The sequence below is a fragment of the Zingiber officinale genome, chromosome 2B, assembly GCF_018446385.1.
Source record: "Zingiber officinale cultivar Zhangliang chromosome 2B, Zo_v1.1, whole genome shotgun sequence".
Classification (NCBI taxonomy): domain Eukaryota; kingdom Viridiplantae; phylum Streptophyta; class Magnoliopsida; order Zingiberales; family Zingiberaceae; genus Zingiber; species Zingiber officinale.
Genome location: NC_055989.1, coordinates 10,430,050 through 10,457,995, shown reverse-complemented (window position 1 = coordinate 10,457,995; position 27,946 = coordinate 10,430,050). Strand labels below are relative to the sequence as shown.

Here is a 27,946-nt window from a genome sequence, read left to right as displayed (position 1 = left end):
TAAGGCGACGTGAGACAAATCATCATCATCCGAATCTGAAATCGAGGTCCATGCTGGAATCACACTTACAGTCAACTACGAAGAGGAAAGCATTGATGAAGAGGGAGCTACTTCAGAGGAAAGCAACAGTGAAGGGGAAATATCCAACTTCAAATCCGACACAGTAAGTGAGGTATGCCTTCTACCTCCTCACCAATTATACGAAGGTATTAAGTTAATGTCTAAATCCTTAGGTAAGCTTAAAACTAAGAATATTAAATTAAAAAAAAAAATTTAGAATTAAGAGTTATTTTAGCAAAATCAGGCTTATTACAAGATTTTGATAAATGAAGGTTGAAAATGAAAAATTAAAGACTCAAATAAGAAAAATGAAAAAGGATCATACATGCTCGAATGTTTCGTATGTTTCAAACCTTAGAAATAATATAGGACTAAACTGGTATTTTATATATCATAAGGGCCAAATTAGAAAAGTAACTCAAAAATTTATTCCAAAAATTTATCTTATTAATCTAATAGATAAAAAATGATAAATCCAGCTAGTCCTGGGGTGACCGATCTAACCCTATAGAATTTTCCACCGACCATCAGGGTAAATCGGGAAGCGCTCACAGCAGGCGACCAAGAAACCCAACATCCTTTGGTTGCACGTCTTATTTGGAGAAAAAATTTCTACAAATTCACCATAGCTAGGGATCAAATCGTGAGTACCTGGGTGACAACCTGAATGCACTATCGCTGCACCATAGCCCCCGAGGGAAAGCTAATCCGGTAAATAGAAACTTATATTGGGTGCTTAAATCATGTAAAGTTTGATTTAATTAATTTTTATTCATGCTAAAATAAAAACTTAGTTTAATCAGGTTATTATTTAGGAAAATTAATTTTTCCATATACCCACTATTCATAATTTATATTCAAATATTTTTATGTGATAATGAAATTTATTTTCCATTAGATCAAATATTTTCGAGATTTTTTTGAAAATTATCTATTTTTTTGTGAATTTATGATAAAAATTGTAATTTTAAATTTTAAATTATTTGGAGATAAATTTTAAAAAGCTAAAATTTTTGGCTAAAGAAAATTACATTTTGAACATTGAGAAAAATCAACAATATTTTTTGAATTTAAAATATATTTTTAAAGTATTTAAATTTAAAAATTATTATTATTTATTAAAATATTTATTTTGATCAAAATAAAAATATATTTTCTTTAAAAAAATTTCCTCTAATCTAATTTTTTCTATTCGATTATAAAATTTTCAATATTTTTCAAAACTTAAAACTAATTTTTAAATTATGTTTGACAAATTTGGTATTTTAATTCCTAAAATTTAAATATTTGAGAAATAATTCTTTGAAAAGTATTCTAACTTATTCGCTGATTCATTCAACTTTAGTAAATTTATTTCAATTTTTTTCACTAATTACCCCTAATTTTTTATGTGATCAAATAAGGAGAGAGAATAAATTTAAGAGAGGTTTTATTGCTTTATTTTAATTGCATTAATTTTATTGCACTTACAATTAAATGACATCTATTTAGTTGGAATTTTAATTGGCATAATTATTTATTACTTGTTTATTTAACCCTAACTTTTGATGCACATAAAAAAGAGAGAGATTGTAAGTACCTCGAATTGATTTTGATGTAGTCAACTAAGTCAAATTAGGTCCTGTTGTGTTTGATGCCTTGTGTCTAAGTGTGCAAGAGCTTAGGAATATAAGAAGATAAGCAAAAGACATAGTGTACGAGAAAGATGGCATAGGAAGCGAGTCGACGGACTCGATACATCCGAGGGACGAGAAGCTGTGAAAAAAATACACCGATGGACGAGAAGAACATGCAAAACATATCCAAAGAATGAGAAGTCAGGGAGAAAACTTGCTCGAGGAGAAGGTTGGAGTTGGGTTCGGGTGAACTCAACTCCCAATGGCAGGTGCATTATCTAAGCGAGCGAGGAGGAGTTAACTAATTTTGAAGGTTAACGGGGCGAGTTACTTGGTGGAAGGCACCTCCAACAGGGTTGGAGGCACCCTCGTGCCTCCAATAGAGGCGCCTTGAGTTGCTAGTTGACGTTAGATGATTGTTGGAGTTCAGATAAGATTCTATCCTCATTGGAGGCACCCTGGACCCTCTTAGGGGAACTTCCAACTAAGGATAACATATTTCAAGAAGCTATAAAAAAACTCCTAGAACTATGAATCAAATAATAATTTCAGTATTCACTTCCCTAACCTACCAAAGAGAAGGAAATTTTTCTAATACTTTCATCAACCTTGAATTAACAGCCACATAAATTATAATCATGTACTCTCTAATGTCTCTTACTTATTTCTTTAAATTATTTTTTATATTTTATTATTATTTCTGCTTAATTAATTAATTGTTCGGGTTAAAATTTCAAGTAAGAGAAATTCTTTAACTTTCCTTAAAAGCTATTTACCTCTCCTCTAATTTGCCTACCGGATTCAATAATCATAATTACACAACTATAATTTTGTAACTATTATAATATAAATATTAGATGAGTAGATTAAATCTACATTGTAGATTAAGATTAGTTATGCTGACCAAAGTGAGTTTTTCCTATATATTTTACATCCAAATAAACATACCATCAGTAAAATTCTAAAAAGTGAAAAAAAAACAGTGAATAAAATCAAAATAGAATAATAAGGGAAATACTTCAAGGAAGAGCCGATGATCTTTCCTCACTTCGTGCCTGTCACGCAGTTACTTACAGAAATAGAAGAGAAGCTATTTATATGCCTCAATCTTATCTACAAACTCATAGATACTATGATTATATAACAGCTATAAAACTAGAACTTATTATAATACGTCCTGATTTAAGATTGAGATAATAATAATAATAATAATAATAATAATAATAATATAGTGAAAGTTAGCTGAGTCATTTTATAAGACAATGAAATATTTTTTTTTGATAAAAAATCAAAATGGGATGTCCTTTTAACTGTTGCCCGAAAAATATGATGATATGATTCAAGTTAGTTTTGACTGAAGTACAACCATAACCTCAATAGTAATCTTAAGTAAATTTAGCATATGCAGGTCCATGCAACTAACAGAAATCTTGACAAAGTAATAAAGGAAATTTAAAAGGTAAATTGAAGTTTGCTAATAAGATTTGATGACTAACAGAAATACCTCTTTTGAAAGGTTATACGTAGTAGTTTGCCTAATGACTTTCTTCCAAAATAAATAAAAAAAAATGAAAAGAAAAGAGAAAACAAGACATTACAACTCAGAAGACAACGAAAAGTTTGAAAGCGAGTGTAACGTCCATCTGTAAGGAACACAGCGACCCGGATGGACAATTAGCTTAAGATCAACCAAATGGGAAAAATAGCTATAATGCTATCGTGACAATAATTTTATAGGGAAAATAGTTTTCCTGCCTTGTTGCAATCCGAATGTGTAACTAAGTTGCTGAATACAATAATTCTCGGAGGATTTCCTCTTGAAAGAAATTAGTGATGGTCTGTTGTGGCAGTTTCACTTGGATTCTCCACGTGAAATCCATGTTTCTTGAAAAACTCTCGGAACCCATATACACTAACATCATAATTAAACTGCAAGGTAATGAAAATCAAATGAATGGCCCATCTGAGGAGAATATTCAAATAATAAAGAAAAACTAAATCGAGAACCAAGTAAAGAACTGATTGTGTTCTACAAGATGATGAAATTCTCGAATTTTAGATGTTCAAAATGATTTCTAAAGCAAAGAAAAAAAATTGCATTAAAAAAAACTCACGGAGGCAAGGATTAGGAACAACTTACTGGCATGACCTTGACTGCATACTTGGTGACGTTGGGATCTACCACTTTGCCCTGATTAGCTGTCTAGAAGAATTGAAATAAGATATTAATGAATAAAATAGAAAAAGTAGAAACTGCTGTAACCCACATTGTCACTGCTAGCTGATTTCACTCATTATCTTGAATCCTTGATTTGTTATAAAAAATAAATGTTTGGACTTTCACAGACACTATGAAATACTAATTGAGAAGGAGATACAGAAAGAAAATTACTTGTTCTGGACTATGAAATATCTCAATAAATGGATACTCCTTCTTTTGTCTAGTTAAGCAAAATCCTGGATATTTTGGGCATTCCACCTGTGAAACAAGCATGGTAGAAACAATCATAGATACAGATTGTCCATATACAGTCACAAAATGCTAAGATTCCTAGCTACAAAGATAATTGCACTAGACAAGAATGATATTAAGCCTACTTGGTTTCATCCACAACATGAATTTTTTTAAAAATGTATTATAAATTGGAAATTTCAAGAATAGCAGTCAAAACTAACCAACGAGATAATAGAAAATTAAATTTATAGCATAGCTGCAGATCATAACTTGAATTATTCAAAAACTAATGAGTCTAAAACCTAAATCGAAGAATAATATATTGACAAGTAGTGTATACTATAACAAATGTGATATGTCTCTGAAAAAAAAAACACTAGTCATTAGATAATTTAGGCAAGCAAAAAAGTGCTTTGAGAGTTAGTCAGCAGATAATAATAATAATAATAAAATCCTAAATAAGATTTAAATAAGGGGCAATAAAAATTGCAGTTATTGACTACAAACATACACGCATGAATTTGATGTGTGGGCAAAACTTTGCAGCAGCTTCCTCCAACACCCCATCAAGATGTTCCGTATAGGGACTCCTACAATCAAACACAAGATTCTGAAGTAAATTCACAATGAATGCTTGCATTTAATCCATACATCCAAGTAACTTCACATATGTATTATTACCACAGATCTAACATATTGGACATTTTATTCAACACAACAAGTACTAAATATGAAGAAGAAATAGTCATTCACTGTAACCTTCTCATCCAAAATTACAGTATCAAAAATTGATTGGAAACAAATTTTGCATTATATTAAAATATGATAAAAGAATGACTTTGCGCATGCAAATGGCATTATTTTGTTTCTTTTATTAGAGTTCCCAAAGAAACTGTAGGAGAGCTAGTTAGAACCTTATAGTGAAGGCAACTGCCACAGGCCTGCCTTCATGCAAGAGTTGGACAAATTGACGCTCGGAGGTGAAGTGAATAACCCTTGAAGGTCCAAGATCCTTTGGATATCCAGTGTAGTACCTGTAATTTGAAAACAATATTGTGTAAAATTAAAATCTGAAGATACATGCTATACCAAGGAAATGAAAGCAAAAATATGATGACCAAAAAATATACACAAATTTTTACTTTTGCTTTTCACTCTTTAATTCTCCAATCAACTCTCAGAGTAAAATATAGCTAATGTTATATAGATTAGTGGGAAATTGTCAGACAATGAACCAGGTCATAGGTCCCTGAAATAATTGCTTGTGACTTACATATAATAACAAACGAAAGTTATTATACTTTATAATTTACCATTCCAAACCTCAATTCTCCCTGAAAAACCAAAGTACTTTTGAGAGACAAAAAAATTGCATTTCTATTTTTACTTTTTCTATCAAACCAACTCTATGATAGATTTGGTCGAGGTGAAAATTTGCTAACATGCAAAAGAAGATGGTGTATTGCTAACATACAAATCATTGTTAAGGAGGTACAATTTAATGCTGTTGAGGTTAGGCTGTTTGCATGAAGTAAGTAAAGGGAATGTAATCAAATAGAGGGTTAAAACACATGAATAATGGAGCAAGATCAAGATATAGAAAAGAAGAAAGAGAATGATGATGAAGAGGAGAGACAAAAATGTAGTTAAAGTAGTAGAAAAATAGCAAGCCTTTGATGTTGTCGAAGTGATTGTAGAAAACTCTAATCTCAGGAAGGAGGTTGCTTTAGCACTATATATATATATATATATATATCCTGTGGACTTACCGTCCGGACTTTTGTTTGCGACAGGCATCCGCAGGCTTTTTTTCTTTTTATTTTCAGCTTGTGGTTAAGCCATTTAGAGTATTTTCCTTTAAGGTTTAGGGATTGGCTTATAGTATTAAGCGCAAAAAAATATTTCAACCCGAAAAAATATTTTAGGTATGCAGGGTGTGCGGCGTAAGGTATGTAGGGTATCATCCCTCTATATATATAGGACTGCAACTTATTGCCCACTGACTAAATACCCAATGTGAGACTAACCCCATAAGACATATTATAAAAAACTGTGATCATTGCCTTTATATAAGTAGTTATCTTCTTGTTGTTATTCTATTATCATGGCAATTGGATCTTACTTAAAACTTCATTACCAGTTCATGAAATAAAAAAAATTCATAATTCATCATGAAGCTGATTAGAAAAATCCCAATTTAGTTCAATTTGAAATTATACAATACTAAACAAAAATTCAGAGCATATATTCAACCAAACTAAAAAATTCCCTTTCAATTTGATATCTGGGATTAAGCCACAAATAACTGGCACTCACTTTTTCTGTCAACTTCCAAACTCCCGATCTTGATGAAATCAATGATCGAATATTGGACTACATTCTGTATTAATAAACTTCTTGGCCATGCTTACATTACAATTTGAGGTTTTGATGGCAGCTTGGTTTGAAACAACAAACCTACGTGTCCTATGATTTTAATTCAGTCTCAAATTGCTCTAGATAATAGCTGATTTTTGTGTATAAAAATTCACCACTATGTAAATTCATGTATACTAGGTTCACTTTGAATCAGGTGCACAAGAATACACTACAACCACATAACTTACCTAAGTAGCACAAATAAGAGAAAGAAAAAGAAAATATAAGTTGAAACGTGTAAGTACTTGTGTATGCTAATTAGAGTCTTTGGACGAAGTGATGTAGAGGTTATACAAAACTTTAGTCACATTTGCAAAGGTATGACTTCTGTTTATCTTCTGTAACTTAAATGAGAGTATAACAATAAAAGGCATTAATAGAGTACTAAGTAGAAAACAAAATACTTGCTGGAGGAGCGCAGATAGGAAAGCATACGTGCAAGAAACGATTTGTCCACCTCCTCACCCATCTTGTCCTCTCTTCTCCTGCAACTAGAGCAAATCCAACGAAATGTTTACCGATACGAATAGATAAAAGGAGCAGTGTAATTTTTTTTCCCCTTGATGGTATTAATGGAACCTACGAATCCTCAATCGCAGAGGGGACTCGGTGGATATCCCTCCAGTGCCCGTGTCGACACAAGTTCGATCAGATGAACTCGTCTTCGAGAGCAAAAGAAAGAAATAGACCGAGGAGGAAGTTACCTACCTCCTTCTGGGTTTCACAAGCTGCCGACGTTGCACCGGGCGTTCGACGACGCCGCGGGCGTCAAGCGGAGAGGTTGAAGGTCCGGTTCGCGTCGTTGGAGGAGGAAGAAGAGAAAGAAGACTGCGCGTAGGAGATGGCTGCGAAGTCTGTGAGGAGGCGGCCGGCTCGAGGAAATGGAGGGATCAGGAAGGCTCGCCGGGATGGGAGCAGCTCGCAGGAGCATAGGCGATTAGGTTTTCTGGGTTTTGTTAATTTTGAATCATCAATATCTAAATAATATTTTGTATAATGAATAAATAACATCAGGTTGTTGTTTATTAAGGGAAATTATCAGGAGGATCCCTTACTTATCAATAATTTACAAAGATGCCCCTAAGTTTTAATACACTCCTATGTAAAGATCTTCCCGATTGAACTATATCTCCCCTATGACTATTTAAGTAATTTAAAATTTGATTTAAGATCATCTATCTATTACTAAAAAAATAACTTTTGTTTAAGCTCAGAGAAGTGATTCTAAGCGTAGAGCTTTAAGCTACTTGTTAATCTCTCTTGTCGTAGCTATTGAGAGAACTTATCATTGAAAGATCTCGAGTAAGGATTGTGATGTAAGTTGTGATGGATTAGCTTTCGCTATTATTTTGTTCAGAAATAATATCATAATCATAAACACTTCCATGGTCACACATGTTCCAGTCTTTCTTGAACCGAGCCTTCAGATAGCTGGGTAGGCATCATGATTCATGCCGCTGCGTCTCTTCAGGATTCAGCTTCTGATACACATACCAAGCTGCCACCACGACGGCCACAAGCAAACAAACCAAGCGCAGTTTCCCTTCGTGCTGGTGCAGGCGAACGTCCATACTGGCATAGCTCTTGAGCTTCATCTTCTCATCGCCCACAGCCGCACCTTGGGACGGCGCTGGCGCTGGCCTTGAGGCAGCGTCAGCTTCCCTCTGTTTCACGCCACCCTTCTCCACCTTTTCATCCTTGCCTTCGGCGTCTGCTCGGTGGTGCAGTTTGGGGAGCACGACGGTGAGGAGTCCGTTCTCGAGCTTGCCGTGGACTTGGTCCGCGTTGCAATTCTCCGGCAACTGGAATTCCTTGCGGAAGCGGCTCCATTGGTCCTTGATCAACGGGCGTTCTCCGCTGACGTGTAGCTTCCCATCCCTGACGATGTGAACCCTGAGCTGCTCCTTTTTGAAGCCTGAGAAAACAAACAAACAAATTGTAGCTTAAGACGAACACAAAATCTACTCCTAGACGAGCGTAGTAAACAGGAGATCAGAAATTAGATGCCTGGGAGGTGAACGACGAGCGTATCGGCCACTTCATCTTGAAACCACTCGTGCGAAGGAACAAAGTCCATGTAAGCACGCCCAGTTTCCATGAGAGAGGCTTCTGTTCAGTGAGCTCTCTTGAACGGTGACGGAAAGGGATGATGAGGGAGGAGGAGACAGTAGGAGGCTATTTATATGTGCTCTTTGGAGGCTCGATTACTCCATCCATTTCCATGGCCTCTCAACTTGGATATCACCTCAGGAAAGATAGACATATTCCTTGATTTACTTGGCAATCTTCCATTCCAGTCTTGTGCTCTTCTTTTCTTTTTTCAAGTTTGTCAAGTACATATGATTACTTGCAATTGAGGATTGCTAGGTATATATGAAGAATTTTACATATATATTTCTGTAAGTGACAATAAATAAATAAATAAATAAATAAAACTTAATTTTCACGATAATAAAATCTCAGATTTTAGGAGAATCTATTTAAAAGGCTAAAGGGAATGAACAATCTCTAGTTGCACTCTTAATAGAGATTATACAGTTACAAGAGGATCTACAAGAAAGATCAAAGTTTAATTCTGATTCGACCGTGGAGTAGTTGTAAAAATTTGATAAATTTACATGGAAATATGAACAGGTACTTTCATTTCCACCCATCTTTATGTAAATATATTACTATATCTAGAAAACTAAGATGACCAGGCCATGAGAATGAAATGTATTTTACAAAATTTCAACAAAACAACAGAATCGACACCAAACTATATATGGTTACAGGACTACAATACATCTCAAATTTACTGAATGTAGGGGAGGAAATATTGGTTAATGAGTTCCGTGATTACATACATACAAACAGATCGTATGAGAAGGGGATTCAGCTAAGAAAAAAAATACCTCCCACATTATGCATTACCCCAGAAGTATGAAATGGCACAGATGTATCTCTGCTAAGCAAGCATGAACCTGATGTTAACCTGAAATATAGTTTTCCACATTAAATACTGATGAAATATCATCAAACTAACGAAAAAAATTATTGTGATGATACTCATTTGTTCGGCATTGAATAAGGAGTCAAAACCATGATGTCATTACACTTACACCACAAATGCATACAAGAACTGAGGTGATCCAAAAGCTAATTACCTTAATTGAAATAGTTAGATGAACGATTTCAGCAGATATAATGAACATATTGCAAAGATACGTGATAATGTTTGGTCAGAGTTAATAGCATATTTTATTAGTTTAGAATGTAAAATTCTAACTAATTAGTTTAGATTAATTTACATATTTTATTAATTAAATCGAATTTAAATTACTTTACTAACGAAATTATATCATAATTTTTTTAAAAAATAATGTAATTATAAATTGAATTAAATTAAAAGGCAACTAAATCAAAGTTAATTATGAGAAAAAGAGAAAAATGAAGATTGCATTCATTAATAATGTCAACTATTTTTGTTTCAAAACAAAATAATTTTTTGTAATTCATAGTATTTGTATTTAATCAAATATACAATCATAGTTATATATATATATGCGCTTTGTTATCTTATTTAATAAATATCATTATTTTATTTTTATATTTATTAGAATATTTTAGGTCTAATCTGCTGATCATGTTGATACTTAGGTTCTTTTGGATTTCTGATACCGTCACTGTGTCACACAGTGAAAGGCATTACATTTAGCTATTTGTACGGACAGATACATGCAAGATGGGTTCATCCTCAACTTTGTAGAATATGAGTTGCTCATCATTTAGAATGTAAAATTTAGGATAAAAGTTAAAACACCCTAAATGGAACAAAAACTATGGAAAATGATAAAGTGAAAAAACAATTTACAAAATTACATATTTTTTTAATGATAAAGTCAAGCCTAGATCTGAATGCTTAAAGTGTTGTCTATCAAAGTAGGTAAGGAACAATTTAGCAAAATTTTCTCTAATTCTAGGTGAAAATTTTCTTTTTATTGACAAAAAATCGAAAGAGCTGCAACAACCTATGGTAAACAAAAAGCCAGCAACCAAAATAGAAAAATACCATGGTTGTAACTCTCTGTAGTTGTGGAAATTGCAATGATTAAAGAGATCAATTTAAAAAATAATTCATCTACTTATGGAAATTTCAAAACTTGAAATCCATTCACCTGACCTTCATAGCTTTTATTAATCAAAATCCATTCTATGTTTCAGATAAATGTATGATGATATCTTTGTTTAAAAAAAAAGGGGGAAAAAACTGAATGTGTGTCGTTTACCATACTGGGCATAATAAAGATATATGAAACCCAATGCTTGTACCCTAAAAAAAAATTAAAATAAAAAAGACACTGTAATGTATATGAAATTACAGTATAAGAGGGTGGGTACAGTATACAAGCAGATGGCCGTAAGATTAAAACAAACTGTTGAATCTCAGGAACAAATAATCAAAGATGCCCTAAGCTACTAATTCAACAATATGTTGTAAACTAAATTTAATGATTTAACTGAACCTGAGATCAAATGCAGCAAGACTCAGCAGGCTGACATAAAAATTCTAGCTTTAAGATTCAAGACGCAATCTTAGTGGAAATGTTATTGCAGATGTGAACTAGACAGCAAGTCAAATTTAAACTTGGTTCAAACTTGCAGAAGGATTTTACTTTAGTCTAGGTAAGAAATAGGTAATTTTCAAGTTCATTTATCAAAAAAAAAGAAAAAGGCAGCCTAGTGCACGAAGCTCCCGCTAATACAGGGTCCTAGGGAAGAGTCTATTGTACACTGCCTTACCCTGCTTTGCAAGAGGATATTTCCGAGACTCAGAACTCACCTCTAGGTCATACGGCAGTAACTTTACCATCGCGTCAAGGTTCGCATCCAAGTTCATTTATCAAAGAAAGTTAAATAACAATAAGTGATCATGTAAACTAGCTAACCATACAAAGATCCAATAGGAAAAATAATGAATTTTGAATAAAATTCCTATCCTTCACTTTTAGGCAAAGAAGAATAAAAGTTGATAAACAGTTCAAATGACATACAGAAAAAGAAGCAAGAGAAAGTACCTCGAATGTCACTAGACTTTTTTCCAATAAGAATTCTTGATATCTGGAGACCTCGACTAAATGCTTCGTTGAAGAGCACTCTTGTCTGCATTTCCTGGGAACCAGGCAACCAGGACAGGAATGCCACGGGAGCCATGACAATTACTCCAAACATGATTTCATAGAACCGAGCCACAGCAACCACAGATTCCCATAGAGCAGTGTCTTGGAGAAATGGTTTGAAAACTTGAGCAATGGAGATTAAACCCCAACCAGTTGGAATGAATGCTAACAAGCTTGTGAAGAAATCAACAATTTCAAAGGAAGTGAACTGCAACAGTAGAACGATGACAGCTACTAGAGAGACTATTACTAAAGATTGAATGGCCCGATATTTCAAGTGTTTCTTGGCAGCATATCTATCTTGAGCATAATCCACAATGACAAAAATCAAAATAGCAGCAACGATGTATATCCAAGAAAGTAGATACACAGCAACACTACGGCTATGACTTGCAATGTTTAGCTGGTACACGATACCATACTGGAAGAAGAAATAGCGGAGATCTAATATGATCTCCAATAATTTTCCCCAAAGTCCAGTTTTCCGAAGATGATCATTTTCTTCATCCCACCATTTCTTCCAAGATTGATCAGACGTTGCAGAAATAAAACTAGGATACCAAATCCAGTTCATGAAATCATCATAGTCATAAACAGTTTTCAACCAATCAAAACCAGATGGATTGAATGCAAATGGAGCCATGATCCATGATATGACCAAAAACCAGCTTGAGATGGTCATTACTATGTAAACAAAAGTATTCTTTGCAGTGGCACTATAGGCAGCATACAATGTCAATATTATCCCTAGCTCTATTCCTTTTATGAAATGGCTGCGTGCATAGAGTCTATAATTCTCAGCAAATTTCTTGTGTTCAACAACGAAACCACGTCCCGTAGCTCGATATTTTGCACCTCCATGAAGAATAGTACGCCCATAATAATGGGTCTTAGTTCCCATTGAGAAAGTATAGAACACTGATGCAAGCTGTAATTGCATTGTCAAGAAATCCCAGATCGCAGGTAGAAAACCATGCTCAAGAGAATTTTCTATAATCATTGGCAATGCAGTAAAAAGCCCAAGCTGGATAATGAATTGCTGATTGAGAACAGTCTGAAGAGCTGCATTATTTGTAGAGTCAGCATTGCTTCTGATGGAACTCTCAAGGCCACTAAGAGCCAGATAAAGGCGACCCCAGACGAATGCATAGACCGTCAATACCACCATCATTGTGTTAAAATAGAACCCCACAGTTGTGTAAAAGAAAGAGAGCATCCGGAAGAAATCCAACCTATGACCTAGCCTATAAACATCTCTGCTTAAGGTCTGTTCACCATTACCACTAGCCACTTTGGCTTCAAACATAGATATTTGATTCAGGCCAACATCTCGGCCTTTACCAACTTGTATATATTCATGGTGGGTAACATTGCCACCACGAAGTGTACAATTAAATCCTGCAAATATATCCTCGCTGATATTGATGACCCTTGAAGCTTTACTAATGCCTCCTCGACTTAAAAACCAAATGCGGTCAAAGACATCAGGATGGCCATAATGCATCCGTATCTTTAAAGGGTTTGCCAGAACCCTCTGTCCAAGGGTGACAAAACTTGTCTCCTGAGCTGACATGAACCAAGCCAGGGAAGAAACAGAACCTGTAAAAACATGTTCACGGACTCCCAAGATATTTGGTTTTCGAGCACCATAATTGGAGGAGTATTCTTCTAACAGATTGCGCATTTTGAGGGCCTCCTCAAAGTAGTTGTCTTGATTCATGTCGATTGTTTGTATTGCATCACCCCTTGTGAAGATAAGAGCATGATTCTGGTTCTCTGGCTTGCCTTCTCCAAGTTTTAGAGGTCCAGGCAGCTTGACCCTGTATATCTCCACTTCTTTCTCCAGTTGTTGATCATATTTAACAAGAACAGAAAAATACTCCACTTCATCCCTGACTGATTTCACTTCATCAACATAAGCAACACGGAGGGCTTCATTGTTCTTCATCAGATACAAAATATCATTAGCACGTGTGTCATTTTTAGCTTTTTGGTTTCCATAAATCTGGCAGGCGACCACATACGTATACTTCATTAGAGCAGTACCATGTTCATGACCTTTAAACAACAAACCGACACTGCTGCTAGCTCTGCTCAGACTTTGGGATGCCGATGACTTACCACCATCCTCCAAGTTATCTAAATCTTCTATTTGCCTCCTCGAGGAACCAACTGAAGGTAGCTCCCTCGATCCTTCCCTTATGTCAATCTCGGAAGCAGAATCAAGAAATGCAAGCATCTTGAGAGCCTTGTAGTAGTACATCATTCCCCGCACAGTCCGTGACAAGGTCTGACCTCTATATGAGGCCCAAAGTCGAAGATCCCTTGATCTTTTACCCCATAACTCCTCCTCATCAGTCATGCCCTCTCTCTTCATGCGTTCCAAGAAGTTTGCCCATTCATCTTCATAAATCTTTTGCAAATAAAATAAGATGGAGATGCCATCCTCATTTTCTGACTGAAGTTGTTCCTTGCTGTACAGAACTTCCTCATTGTAATATGGAGTCAGCACACTGAATGCCCGCATCTTTTCTACCTGCGGAGCTCTAGGCATGTTCATGAACAATGAGTTGCTGAAGAATGCAATGCGTCTCCTGGCCTCAAGATTTTTTGGAACGTTATTCATGGAATCCTTAGAAGTAAGGATTGTTTGGAGTCTCCTTACCTGCTGATAGAAGTTATCATTTTCCGCAGTGGGTATCACAACGGCATTCTCAAAGAGCAACTCAGTTGACCCAGTTGGTGCCAAACCTGATTCTTTAAGTTTCTCTAAGCTCTTCTTGTTCTTGGAGAAATCACGAGTAACTATGTCATACAGCATCTGCAGTGCATTGACCACTTTGTACACATCTTTATTTGGCTTGATTAATGTGTTCAGTAGGTCAAGCAATTTGCCATAAAGATTCTGCAGCACATGCATGTTATATTCTACAGTGAATTTCTCCACGCGAATGCTGCTATCAAATCCCTCAAACAATCCAGCAACAATGGAGTGTTCTTCGGTTCCCTCCTTGATGATCTCCAGGAACAAATACTTGATGCTGTCATAAGCCTCAATGACTGCACAACGCCTATATTCATGTTTGCTAATCTTTCTCCAGAGTCTTCTGTCATCAGCCTTCAATTCCTTTGCTTGGCCAAGAGCAAGAAGAAGTTCATTGCCGAGTAATAAGCACGGCCACCTAACCACTCGGATATTCCATGCATATGGAAGCAGCTCAAGAAGCTCCACTTCCCGGTCATTCACAATATCTTCCTCTCTGAATGTGTGAATGATTTCATTCCATATCAATGCAAACCTGCTAGGACCAACTTGATGTGATTCAATCTTGTTGTACGGGCGGCCCAAGCCATACCTCAGCTTCAGCCGGTTCACAGTATCTCTGATTCTATTTTGCAGTGAACCATGCTGCCGGAAAACATGTTCTTCTGGCATCAGATGGAACTGCAAGGCACTTGCAAAGAACTGGAATCTCAGCCTCAATTGTTGCACATCACGAATCTCACCAAGGTGTGAGAACAGGCCTACTAGCGCCCCGGCCATTGAAGAGAAGATTGAGTACCAGATCTGGATGTCCATCAGATAAATAAGAACAACAGGAAGCCACAAAATGAACACACCAAACCTGTTTGTATGGGAGAAGAACTCATGCCACTGGTATTGAACACCTTGAAGATTAAGTATGGCTTTAGTTGGGGAGATCATTGGTTTGATTTGCAAGAAGTAGCTGAAGATGAACTTTACAGAAAGGAGTACAATCCAGAAAAGGGCATACTTGAAGCTGTCCAGCGGGCCCTCTCGTAGCCCCCTACCCACAAAGGTGCGACTCTGGAACCACCAGGTGAGAACATAAAAAATCCTCCAATTGGTCTTCTCAAGGAAATTCCGGAGCCAAGGGATAACGAAGAGCGCAACGGCAAGCAATTCAGGGAGGATGAACACTGCGGCAGCCACCAACATGTTCGTCACCCGTCGATTCGCTGCATCCGACCATGTTCTGTCTCGGTTCCTCTGATTCCACATTAGGGAGTACAGGATCGGGAATGCGACAGTCCACGCCGCAGCAACGAGTATTTTGAGCACCATTCGCACACCGAGCAATCTGGTCTCGCGTGAGACAAGCTTGTACTGGGTGCCAACGTCGAGGAGGGACTGCAGCAAGCGGAGGCCGGCCCAGGTAATGAAGATGGTCAGGACACGGACCTGATCATCTCGGATTTGGAGGTTCTGCCACGGGTACGTCTTGCTTCCGTGCCAGGCCACAATGATGGCCGCCTGAAGGAAGAGGATGAGCATGACCCAGAGGCGGTCAAAACTGCGGTAGAGGTTCCAGAAAGAGCGCTGTTCAACGAAGCCCGTCTTCCCCACGCGGTTCTTGGTAGGCGGAGTGGCGAAGAAATTCTTAGACCGGTCGAGCGGCCAACGGAGGCTCTCGAAGCAGTGGTTGTTCCAAAAGTACTCGTTGATGTCATCATAGTTGCGCCAGGCGGAGTGGGGCTCTGTGCCGTTGCGGCTGGCGTCAACCTCGCGCTTGATGGTCTCGTAAATGGGGGTTATGACGCGGGTGAGGAAAGCGTTCTCGCCGGAGACAGCTGGGAGGGCAGGTTGGCCCGTCGCCTCGTCGATGTAGTCCTCGAGGATGCGGTTGAGCTCCCCGGCCATGTGATGAAAGATATAGGAGAGACACTCGGGAACGAAACGGACGTTGGCAGCCTCGCCCCATATGAGGAGGTAGAGGGCCGCATAGAGGAGCTCGCGGCGGGGGTCGGAGGCGGCGCGGCGGTGGTCGGAGGCGGCACGGCGGATGTCAATCCAGACGTTCGGCGTGCGGCCAAGGTAGGAGCACCATGCGGTGTAGTTGTGGAGGAGTTTCTTGCGGACGCGGCGGACGACCTTGGCATGGAGGACGTCGATGTCGTCCGGCGGGGGATGGATTCGCATTTGGGCGTTGGCAAGGAGGAGCACGAGGTGCTCCCGCTGGTTGCGGATATTGTCTCGCTGGAAGCCGAAGAAAGCCCCAAGCCAGTCAAGGAGATCAAGGCCGCCGTGCCAGCGGACGAAGGGCGGCTTCCGAAGCTCCCCGACGGTGCGCAGCGCGGCCATGGCAGCTCGCACCTCCGGGAACCGGAGCGACGGGTGATCCGCCAGCAAGTTATGGACGGGGATGACGTTGTAAACCCCGTCCCCTTCCCCGGACACCTCGCCCATCCCACGGCCCGTGCCATAGTCGTCTCCGACTCCCGTACGGCTTCCCCGCTGGCGGAGGCTCATACCTGCCTCAGATCTGTGCGCCGCAGGGCCGCTCCCTCTTCTCCCTGTAGTAAGCCCCCCTCGATGCGATGAGCAGCCTCCTGTGTGATTCGATGTTGAATTACCATAGAAATAGTCAAATCACTGTGTTCATTTTATCAAATAAATCGATTAATCCAAGAATCGAACAGCCCGCCCCTTGCACATGCAATTGATCCAGTTTGGAATCAAAGTCGTCTCCTTAGCTGCTGCTGCTTTGAACTTACCCTCCTTTCAATTTCCATCGCCCGAGGCACGACTCTGTGTGGACCCGCCTTTCCGTGTCGGGCGCTGAAAATACGCAGCGTTGAGCGAGCGAGCGAGGTCCGGACGCGGGACAGGAATCGTACTCGGCCTGCTGCTTCGGCTTCCGCGTGCCAGCTGTGGGCTTCCGTCGAGCCTCCGCCAAACTGCCGACGGCGCCGTTTCGTTTTTGAAATGGCGAGCCGGTTGGAGTCCCGGCTGGGCCGCGTAAGAAGATTGGAGTTGGGTGCGGGAAGGGGCGTCGTGGGCTCGTGGGAGGGACGCTTCGGTGCAATCGCTCTCGAAGGGATTTGTTTTACGTGATGAAGACGGTTAAGGCTGAAGAGTTGCGCAGGCGTGGCTCAACGTTGCCCTGACGAGGCTGCCTGGCAGCGGATGACGCCCGGCGCTGTAAAAAGACATCTTATGTTTTTTTAAAAAAATCTCATCTAAGTTTTTCATATCAAAAATATCCTTTAATTACTATAATATAAAAAATCAACTTTTATATTAAAAAATTCTTTATAAAATTAATCAAACTTTCTTTAATTTAATTAAAATATATTAAAATAATTAAAATCACTCTTGCGGAGGTAAGCGGACCTCGATGGGCGGAGAGTGAGATCCCTTAACATGGTCAACATATGAGACCATGTGATATGATCTAGAAATATAGATTCAGATCCCACGTGGCATGTAAACGATCTTCAATTGGTCAAGCCTAAGTGACTTGCCAACCCCCTAAATCATCGATTTCCCAATTTGCCAAGCTGACCCGAACTCCTAACTTTCCGACCTTCCGAGGGTTATCAATAAGAAAGCACGTGGAGGTTACAATGGTGCTCCTTGAAAAGGTGTAGGTATCTCTTTTTCTACTGTCCTTAGAGGAGGATTCTCTTGGAGGTATCACAATTGTATGATCATCTAATCTCACCTTTACTCCGTTTATTGTCATTCTTTCTATTTCGAGCTCCATGGTAATTTGGCATACCACGGTCATGGGCATCCTTAAGGAGCTGTTCCAATATCACATTAACATCAAAAGTAAAAATTTATATATATCTCTTTACTATAAAAAAAAAAATCTCTTAACAAATTATTTGTCCCACATTTTTTCATTATATATATTTCTTATCTCTCCTTCATATTTTACCTTATATATAATTAAATTTTTATAGAATTTAAATCCATAAATTGCTAACACTCGGAACATGATACGGAGATGGTTTAGTGGCAGAGAAGAAATTAGAAGGGAAAGACAAGGACATTTAGGTCTTTGCACAAGTTAGGGCTTTAAGAGGAGAAGCACTGTTCATTAGGTGGAGGGGGTCGGTTCGTGCTTTTGGGGTCGTCGCCAGAGGACTTTCTTCCTCCCTTCACTTTTTTTTTTTTTTTTTATGATGAAAGGTAAATTATATATCATCAAGAAAAAGGCATACAATCTATATATCCTAGGATATCCAGTCATGTTTGACGAAGTGTCAGATCCTGCTGGTAATCGGAGGTATACATGTCCTGTACTCTCACTATACCAACCACTCAAAATACATCCATACTCTCACTGTACCATCCACTCAAAATGCATCTATCCTCACATGGATGTGGACTGTAAGAGCCCATATCCTGGCCTGCTGCCTCACTGCACCAGCCTCCAACCATCAGTATCATGCATCGTCTGCACCTATCCAAAACCACTGTCTCGCACTCCATGGCACTGGCATGCTAGGGTACTAGTGTCAACAGTCATCCAGTCCACTGGCACTGATCTGCTATCTGCAACCTGCCTGTCCGTAGTAACAGTCATCCTGTGTCCGCATCATGAGTGCCAACAATCTGGCCCATATCACATCCTCAGCCGCATCCGCACATGCCACTCTGTCCGTGGCGATGTCCACAACTGTCTGCTACCGTACGCGGTCCAACCTTAGTGTGGAGGGGACAGAGATCCCAAGTCCCTCACACTTGAGCTATCATCCCACAATCGATCGTCGCCCCACTTTTAGCAAGTGCTCAATTATCAACGGATTTAGTGTGTCCTTACTGCGAGCCGTTTGCTGCGGACTAGATAGATCATCATGGTGGATCTATTCACCATCCTAACCCCTATCACTCCTCCCCAACCTTCCTCAACCCAGCGTACATAGTCACACCGCCCTAACGCCCCTGACAAAATACCCCCCTCTCACAAATGGTCCTCACTGAAATACACAAATGGCCCCACCCCACAAAAACAAGCTGTGGGGCCCTCACATCTCCTCAACTGCAGATCTCCATGTAGCCCCTATGGGGGACGCAGCCCGCCGTCGATGACTCGATGAAGGTAGTCGCTCCATAGATGAAAACTCCATAGAATCTGTAGTGGTGTCCGAGATGGTACATGAGGGTAACACTACGCACCATGAGTAGACCTGTGTCCATGAGTGTAACACTGATTTTTTTTTTAGCAATTGCACTGTGCAAAAAATCCTGGCAGCGTGCAAAATTCCTACCAACTAATTTCCTGTGCATCAGCACGATTTTTTTTTTTAAATTGCACTATGCTACCCCAAAATCATCGCAGCGTGCAAAAACTCCAACTAAACTAATCTACTGTACAAAATTGCACTGTGAGTTTTTTTTAAAAAAAAAAATCTACTGTACAAAATTCCTTCACGCCCCTTGCCGGCGTTGACGCCGACCGCTGGCCACGCCTCTTCTCCTCTTCCTCGTCTCCGTCCCCTCCCTCCAGCAATTAGAGAAGGATTCTACTGCCTCGCTTTGGGTTCCTCTCCTCTCCATCAGCACCACGACGCCAGAAGACCTTCGCTACCATCATCCCTTGGCTCCATGCCATCGCGACTCAGTCGATCAGCATCGTCTACTCCTTCGTCGTCGGCGAGCCGCTCCCTCCTCTGCTTCCCCTCTCTTTCTCTCTACTTCGGGTTTTTTCCAGCGGCATCGTGAGGTCTCTGGCTGGATTCCCTTCTCGGCATCAGTTCATCGCCACTGAGGGAGAAGAGGGAGAGGCCTACCTTAGCGATCGGAGGTCGCCGATACCCACTGGAGGAAGCGTACGCACGCTGCCGGCGTCGACTACCCCTACTACATTGACGCCTTCACGCGAGGGCTCTTCCGCTGGTCACCAACACCCCCTTTCTATCCCGTGTGTGAGTCATCCGCGCCGCGAGCGGTCATGGGCAGATCTCACCGCTGCCTCAGGCCTCCGGGTTGCTGTCGCCGTGCACCCCCTGTGGTGCTTCGCGCTGGTTGCGCTCCCTTCTTTAGTCGTCGTCTCCAGCAGCCTTAGATGATCTACAGTCGACCACAGCGACTTTACAGCCGCTATCTCCACCGTTTTCAGCACAGATCCGATCCACCACTGCGTCTCCGACAGCCATCTGTTGTGTATTCGGCCATCGAGCCGTTGTGCTCTGTCCTTCGTGTCACCATTGGTCTTGTGAGTTGTTGTTACTAATTGTCCTATGAGCCGTGACTGTGTTGTGTTCCAGTCGGTGCGTCGTTGTCATATTCCGGCCTACGTGCCGATGTCATATGTTGGTCGTGTCATCATTGTATTCCGATTGTGTCACCTTTCGGATCCATGTCGTCTTTGGCTCTGTGTCGTCACCTCCGGACCCAGCTCCTCTTCGGTCGGCTCAGATGCATCCACTCTTCCGAGTCATGACGACTCGATCAGTTTCACGACCAACTCATCGACCCATCCGATGGCGCCCCTGGGGCCAGGGTACGTCACCGTACTCGTTCTCTTTTTTATTATTTCACTATTCATTTATTCGATTGCTTATGTATTCGTGGGACCCGCCTCGAGCAACGGGGTACCAAAGACCGGGGCATCCCGATCGCTGTCTGCAGGTAGCGTTGACCGGACGTCCTCTGACGACTTGGTCTACACAGAGGACAGCTCACCATCGGGGTCATGGAGATGCGGTCAATATTCCAGACACGTTATTCCGGCCGCCCCGTCTTCTCATATGGAACGCACCTGATCTAGAATGTGAAGATGGACAACGTCGGAAAATACTGTCATATTCAAGACCTTGATGGGTTTTAACGAGTATATCATATTCTCCTCACTCCATGGGTATTCGGGAGTCGAGAAGTTGAGTCAGATCCTCTGCTGATTGGCAGGTCAGTTTTTCTATTATATTCTCTTTCGGTCATAGAATCTATCATAGTTTTCTGAGCAAGGACTTCCATGTCGATCGGCCGGGTTTCTATCATACTAGAGCCACAGGCTCATTGCCGAAGACTCTCGCACCGATCGACCGGGATTGTATTTACGAAGACTCCCGAGCTGATCGGCCAAGATTACATTTGCGAAGACTCCTGCGCCAATCGGGCGGGATTATATTATATTAGAGTCACATGCTCAATTGCGAAGACTCCCGTGTCGATCGGCCAAGATTATATTATATTAGAGTCACAGGCTCATTGACGAAGACTCCCGTGCCAATCGACTGGGTGTATATTATCTGAGTCATGTGCTCATTGACGAAGACTCTCGTACCGATCGGCTGGGTGTATATTATCTGAACTACGAGCTCATTGATGAACACTCCCCGGCCGATCGGTCGGGAATATATTTGCAAAGACTCCCATGCCGATCGGCCGGGATTATATTATATTAGAGCCACAGGCTCAATTGCGAAGACTCTCACATCGATCGACCGAAATTATATTATATTAGAGCCACAGGCTCATTAACGAAGACTACCGTGCCAATCGGTCAGGTGTATATTATCTGAGTCATGAGCTCATTGACGAAGACTCCCGTGCTGATTGATCGGATGTATATTATCTGAGCTACGAGCTCATTGATGAAGACTCCTGGGTCGATCGACCGAGTTTATATAATCTGAGCCACGAGCTCATTGACGAAAACTCCCGGGCCGATCGGCCGAGTGTATATTATCTGAGCCACGAGCTTATTGACGAAAACTCTCGTGCTGATTGGTCAGGTGTATATTATCTGAGCCACGAGCTCATTGATGAAAACTCCCGTGCCAATCAACCGGGTGTATATTATCTAAGCCACGAGCTCACTGACGAAGACTCCCGTGCCTATTGATCGGGTGTATATTATCTAAGCCACGAGCTCATTGACGAAGACTCTCATGCCGATCGGCCGGGTGTATATTATCTGAGGTACGAGCTCATTGACCAAGACTCCTGTGCCGATCGGCCAGGTGTATATTATCTGAGCTACGATCTCATTGATGAAGACTCCCGAGTCGATCGGCGGGGTGTATATTATCTGAGCTACGAGCTCATTGACGAAGACTCCCGGGCCGATCGGCCGGGTGTATATTATCTTAGCCACGAGCTCATTGACGAAACTCTTGTGTCGATCGACCAGGTGTATATTATCTGAGCCACGAGCTCATTGACGAAGACTCCCGTGCCAATTGGCCGGGTGTATATTATCTGAGCCACGAGCTCATTGATGAAGACTCCCGTGCCGATCGACTGGGTGTATATTATCTGAGCTACGAGCTCATTGACGAAGACTCCCGTACCGATCGGTCGGGTGTATATTATCTGAGCTACGAGCTCATTGATGAAGACTCCCGTGTCGATCAACCGGGTGTATATTATCTGAGCTATGAGTTCATTGACGAAGACTTCAGGGTTGATCAGTCGGGTGTATATTATCTGAGCCACGAGCTCATTGACGAAAACTCCTGTGTCGATGGGTCGGGTGTATATTATCTGAGCTACGAGCTCATTGACGAAGACTCCCTTGTCGATCGGCCGGGTGTATATTATCTAAGATACGAGCTCATTGACGAAGACTCCTGTGCCGATCGGCCGGGTGTATATTATCTGCGCCACGAGCTCATTGACGGAGACTCTCATGTCGATCGATCGGGTGTACATTATCTGAGTCACAGGCTCATTGTCGAAGACTCCTATACCGATCGACCGGGTTTATATTTTATTAGAGTCATGAGCTCATCGTTGAAGACTCTCGCGTCGATCGGCTAAGTTTGAGTTATATTAGAAGACCGTCGAGCGGCGACGTTAAACCCCAGAGTCGAGCGGCGACTATAAATCCCTGTGAAGATCGTTGAGCGGCAACATTAAACCCCTGAGTCGAGCGACGACTATAAACCCCTGTGAAGACCGTCGAGCGGTGACGTTAAACCCTAGAGTCAAGCGGCGACTATAAACCCCTGTGAAGACCGTCGAGCGACGACGTTAAACCCCAAAGTCGAGCGGCGACTATAAACCCCTGTGAAGATCGTCGAGCGGCAACATTATACCTAGGTCTCCACCGACGGTCGAGCGGCGACCTTAAACCCGTGTCTTCATCGACCCGCTTATCGGATATCTTATCTCCCCCGTTCAGGGTTGAGTGGTCATCACTGGTCGCGAACCAGCTTATCAGATATCTTATCTCCCCCGTTCGGGGTTGAGTGGTCGTCACTGATCGCGAACCAGCATATCGGATATCTCATCTCCCCCGTTCGAGGTCGAGTGGTCGTCACTGGTCGTGGACTAGCTTATTGGATATCTCATCTCTCCCGTTCGGGGTCGAGTGGTCATCACTGGTCGCGGACTAGCTTATCGGATATCTCATCTCCCTCGTTCGGGGTCGAGTAGTCGTCACCGGTCGCGGACCAGCTTATCGGATATCTTATCTCCCCCGTTCGGGGTCGAGTGGTCGTCACTGGTCGCGGACCAACTTATCGGATATCTTATCTCCCACATTTGGGATCGAGTGGTCATCACTGGTCGCGGACCAGCTTATCGGATATCTCATCTCTCTCGTTCGGGGTCGAGCGGTCTTCACTAGTCTAGGACCAGCTTCAAATATTTGATCTCCCCCGTTCGGGGTCGAGTGGTCTTCACTGGTCTCGGATCAGCTTATCAGAGCATCTATCTCCCCCGTTCGGGGTCGAGCTATCTCCAATGGTCGCGAACAAGAGTATCTCCACTGGTTTCGGGCCAGAATATCTCATAGGCTCTGCGCCCGCGCGACCCACGACTTCCGTTCCCATGCGCATGTGATTTTGTAGGCTATGCTTCCGCTCCATTTTCGAGCTCCACTTTCGCCCGATATTGCTTCATCGCTCGTTCGGTATTCGCCAAGGAGCTCACTTGGCGTTCACCCGATTGCTTGCGTGGCAGCCGCTCGGCACTATTTTTCGTAGCTCAATCGACACTTTAGTCAGCATTTCACGGTCACCATGTCGACATTTCGAGATCGTCCGACCACATTTTACAGTTATCCGCCCGACATTTTTCGGGGCTCGATCTCCATCCATCCGATCACCCGGTCGACATCTTCGCGGTTGCGCGCTCAGCATTGTCCGCCCGATGTCTATCCACCCGATCGACATCCTTCTGATTGCCCGGTCGACATCTTCGCGGTCGCGCTCTGAGCACCGCTCGATCGATCGGTTTGCACGGCATCCCGTGTGTCGCTCGGTCGACTATCATTTTCCTCGATGCCCGCTTGACGTTCTACCGCTTGCTCGGCATCGGTCCGATTGTCGACCTGGTATTATTTCTTGTACCTCGCTCGGCATCGCTACCATCTCTCGCGTGACGCTCTCTCGATTACGCGATTATTATTTTTTCGGTTGCCTGATTGGCATCTTCTCGATCGCGCTCTCAGCTCGATCGCCAGTCTTTCTACCTGATCAACATTATCTCCGTTTCCTGGACCTCACTATTTCTCGTCGCTCGCTTGATACTACTTGAGTCACTTGCTCGGCATCGCCACAACTACTTGTTTGACGTGATAAGACGAGCCCAGTGATCTGATTTCACATTCGGTAGCGATTCTATTTTGGAGCTTGGTCTAGTCAGTCGGACTTGCGCCTCCTTCAACTAGACTTGAAGGGGAGGCTTGTGATACGGAGATGGTTTAGTGGCAGAGAAGAAATTAGAAGTGAAAGGTAGGGGCATTTAGGTCTTTACACAAGTTAGGGCTTTAAGGGGAGAAACAATGTTCATTGGGTGGAGAAGGGGGGGGGGGTCGGTTCGTGCTTTTGGGGCCACCGCCAGAGGACTTTCTTCCTCCCTTCACTCCCCTTGTCGGCGCTGACGTCGACCGCCAACAACGCCTCTTCTCCTCTTCCTCGTCTCCGTCCCCTCCCTCCGACGATTAGAGAAGGATTCTACTACCTCGCTTTGGGTTTCTTTCCTCTCCATCAGCGCCACGACGCAAGAAGACCTCCGCTGCCATCGTCCCTTGGCTCCACACCATCGTGACTCAGCCAATCAGCATCGCCTACTCCTTCGTCGCCGGCGAGCTGCTCCCTCCTCTACTTCCCCTCTATTTCTCTCTGCTTCGGGTTTTTTCCAGCACCGCCGTGAGGTCTCTGGTTGGATTCCCTTCTTGGCATCAATTCATCGTCACCGAGGGAGAAGAGGGAGAGGTCTACCTTAGTGATCGGAGGTCGTTGTCGCCGTGCAGATTTCACCGCTGTCGAGTGGTCATGAGCAGATCTCACCACTGCCTCAGGCCTCCGGCCGGTGTCACCGTGCACCCCCTGTGGTGCTTCGCGTTGATTGCGCTCCCTTCTTTGGTCATCGTCTCCAACAGCCTTAGATGGCTCTACAGTCGAGCACAGTGGCTTTACAGCCGCTGTCTCCATTGTTTTCGGTGCAGATCCGATCCACCGCTACGACTTCGGCACCCATCTGTTGTGTATTTGGCCATCGAGCCGTTGTGCTTTGTCCTTCGTGTCACCATTGGTCTTGTGAGCAGTTGTTACTAACTAGCCTATGAGCCGTGACTGTGTTGTGTTCCAGCCGGCGCGCCGTTGTCATATTCCGACCCGCGGGCGATGTCATATGCCGGTCGTGTCGCTGTTGTATTCCGATTGTGTCACCTTTCGGATCCATGCCGTCTTCGACTCCGTGTCGTCACCTCTGGACCTAGCTCCTCTTCGGTCGACTTAGATGCATCCACTCTTCCAGGTCACGATGACTCGATCAGTTTCACGACCAGCTCATCGACCCATCCGAGGGCGCCCCCTGGGGCCAGGGTATGTCACTGTACTCATTCTCTATTTCATTATTTCACTATTCATTTATGGAGCTATGGATCTGCTAGAGACACCTTCAACAGTGTTGATACAGTCTGACTTGACTGTTGTTTTGATGTTGACACTGATTTAAGTTTGTATCAGACATTAATTAAACTCAGACTGATTGATGATCAAGGTTGATCATGAGGAGAGGAAAAGTCCAAGTACGGATACTTGGCACGCAAAGTCAGAGAGGGCTCTGTAGCTCGTTCTCTGGACCGGACGAAGTCGGAGAGGGCTCGGCAGCTCGGTCTCCGGACTAGGTCAGAGAGGGCTCGGTAGCTCGTTCTCTGGACCAAACAAAGTCGGAGAGGGCTCGACAGCTCGTTCTCCGGACTAGGTCAGGGAGGGCTCGGTAGCTCGTTCTCTGGACCGGACAAAGTCGGAGAGGGCTCGGCAGCTCGTTCTCCGGACTAGGTCAGAGAGGGCTTGGTAGCTCGTTCTCTGGACCAGGAAGATGTTAGGGTTTAGAGCTGGGAGGCTCTAAAACTAACACAGAGAGCTATGGATCGGTCTGTTGACCGATCCAGTGAAACTCTGGTTGTCTGGATCGGTCCACAGACCGATCCAGTGATACTTAAGTCACCTGATCGGTCTCGTGACCGATCAGGAACCACACAGAAAGTTTCTGTGGGTTATCTGATCGGTTTGTGGACCGATCAGGAACCACACAGAAAGTTTCTGTGGGTTATCTGATCGGTCTGTGGACCGATCAGTAACCACACAGAAGCATTCTGTGGGTTATCTGATCGGTCTACAGACCGATCAGAAAGAAGCGATCAGAAACGCTGGGACTCAAAGCGAGAGGGTGGATCGGTCTGTGGACCGATCCACACATAGGCTGATCGGTCCACAGACCGATCAGACTCTTCCCGGACCGATCAGGATGTGTCCTGATCGGTCCAGAGAGCCATGGATCGGTCTGCTGACCGATCCACAGCGATGTCGTTTGTATTCTGCTGTCTTTCTGCAACTTCTGATTTCTCTGAACTAACGATATGCTGTGAGCTTTTTGAGTTACAGGTTGCAGGTATTATGACGATGCTTGAATTCAAATTAAGGTCTATCAGAGGAATAAGACAAAATGGTTTTTCTACTGAGCTTGGCTGCAAATGGTGCATTTGAAGCATCAACGGATACTGGCGATCTGGGTATGTTTTGGCTGCAATCAGCTTGACTCCTTGGCATTGGTTCGAGCTCAGAAGACACCAGTGAAGACCATGGATGGTATTGGTGTGAGTTCAGAGGACCAGATGAGGAGTGATTGGCGACGCCTGAGTTGATTGCAGTGATTCGATACAGGTTGCAGCGATTCTATGCAGCTTGCAGTGATTCGATGCAGGCAAACGCAGTGAAGAAAGCAGAGAAATAAGAAGGAGAAAGAAGAGAGGTTGGGGTAATGTTTTTGCATTTCAAACTCTCTGTCGTCGATTAAGCAAGAGTGTCGTGTGGAGCTCTTGGCTGAGGATCCGCTTCTTTAAGCTCTGCTTTCATTGTGGCTGTAAGTTAATTGTGCATTCATTGTAGCCACCAAATTCTGTAAGTCTTGTGCTTCATTTAAATCCTTTTGAGACTTTGTGGAGAGGTTTCTCCACCGAGAAGGAGAAATACTTAGCCGGAATCTGCCCGGGGGTTGATCTACCGAAAGATCAAGGGATCGTCCA

General features: G+C 42.5%; 3 protein-coding genes and 1 non-coding gene across 5 annotated transcripts; all 4 read right to left on the bottom strand.

The window, feature by feature from the left end:
- Positions 1 to 3,118: 3,118 nt before the first annotated feature.
- LOC122045267 lies at positions 3,119 to 7,532 on the bottom strand. 2 transcript variants are annotated; one of them, XM_042605407.1, is made up of 7 exons: positions 7,258 to 7,532; positions 6,954 to 7,040; positions 5,046 to 5,165; positions 4,643 to 4,721; positions 4,069 to 4,155; positions 3,817 to 3,879; positions 3,119 to 3,605 (listed from the first exon to the last, which is right to left on the bottom strand). In XM_042605407.1, the coding sequence occupies exons 2-7, from the start codon at positions 7,016 to 7,018 to the stop codon at positions 3,504 to 3,506; spliced, it is 516 nt and encodes a 171-aa protein (XP_042461341.1). In that variant the 5' UTR covers positions 7,019 to 7,040; positions 7,258 to 7,532; the 3' UTR covers positions 3,119 to 3,503. The 2 variants fall into 2 exon arrangements, with proteins under 2 accessions (XP_042461341.1, XP_042461342.1); XM_042605408.1 differs by having other exon boundaries at positions 6,954 to 7,034.
- Positions 7,533 to 7,778: 246 nt separating this feature from the next.
- Positions 7,779 to 9,083, bottom strand: LOC122045266. The gene is made up of 2 exons (XM_042605406.1): positions 8,557 to 9,083; positions 7,779 to 8,464 (listed from the first exon to the last, which is right to left on the bottom strand). Exons 1-2 carry the CDS (start codon positions 8,645 to 8,647, stop codon positions 7,992 to 7,994), a joined length of 564 nt encoding a protein of 187 aa, XP_042461340.1. The 5' UTR covers positions 8,648 to 9,083; the 3' UTR covers positions 7,779 to 7,991.
- Positions 9,084 to 9,224: 141 nt separating this feature from the next.
- On the bottom strand, positions 9,225 to 17,527 carry LOC122045265 (callose synthase 12-like). Its single transcript, XM_042605405.1, has 2 exons — positions 11,607 to 17,527; positions 9,225 to 9,523 (listed from the first exon to the last, which is right to left on the bottom strand). Exons 1-2 carry the CDS (start codon positions 16,978 to 16,980, stop codon positions 9,519 to 9,521), a joined length of 5,379 nt encoding a protein of 1,792 aa, XP_042461339.1. The 5' UTR covers positions 16,981 to 17,527; the 3' UTR covers positions 9,225 to 9,518.
- On the bottom strand, positions 13,906 to 13,985 carry LOC122050000. The gene has a single exon (XR_006131225.1). It is a non-coding gene; the product is annotated as a small nucleolar RNA J33 (small nucleolar RNA).
- Positions 17,528 to 27,946: the final 10,419 nt, after the last annotated feature.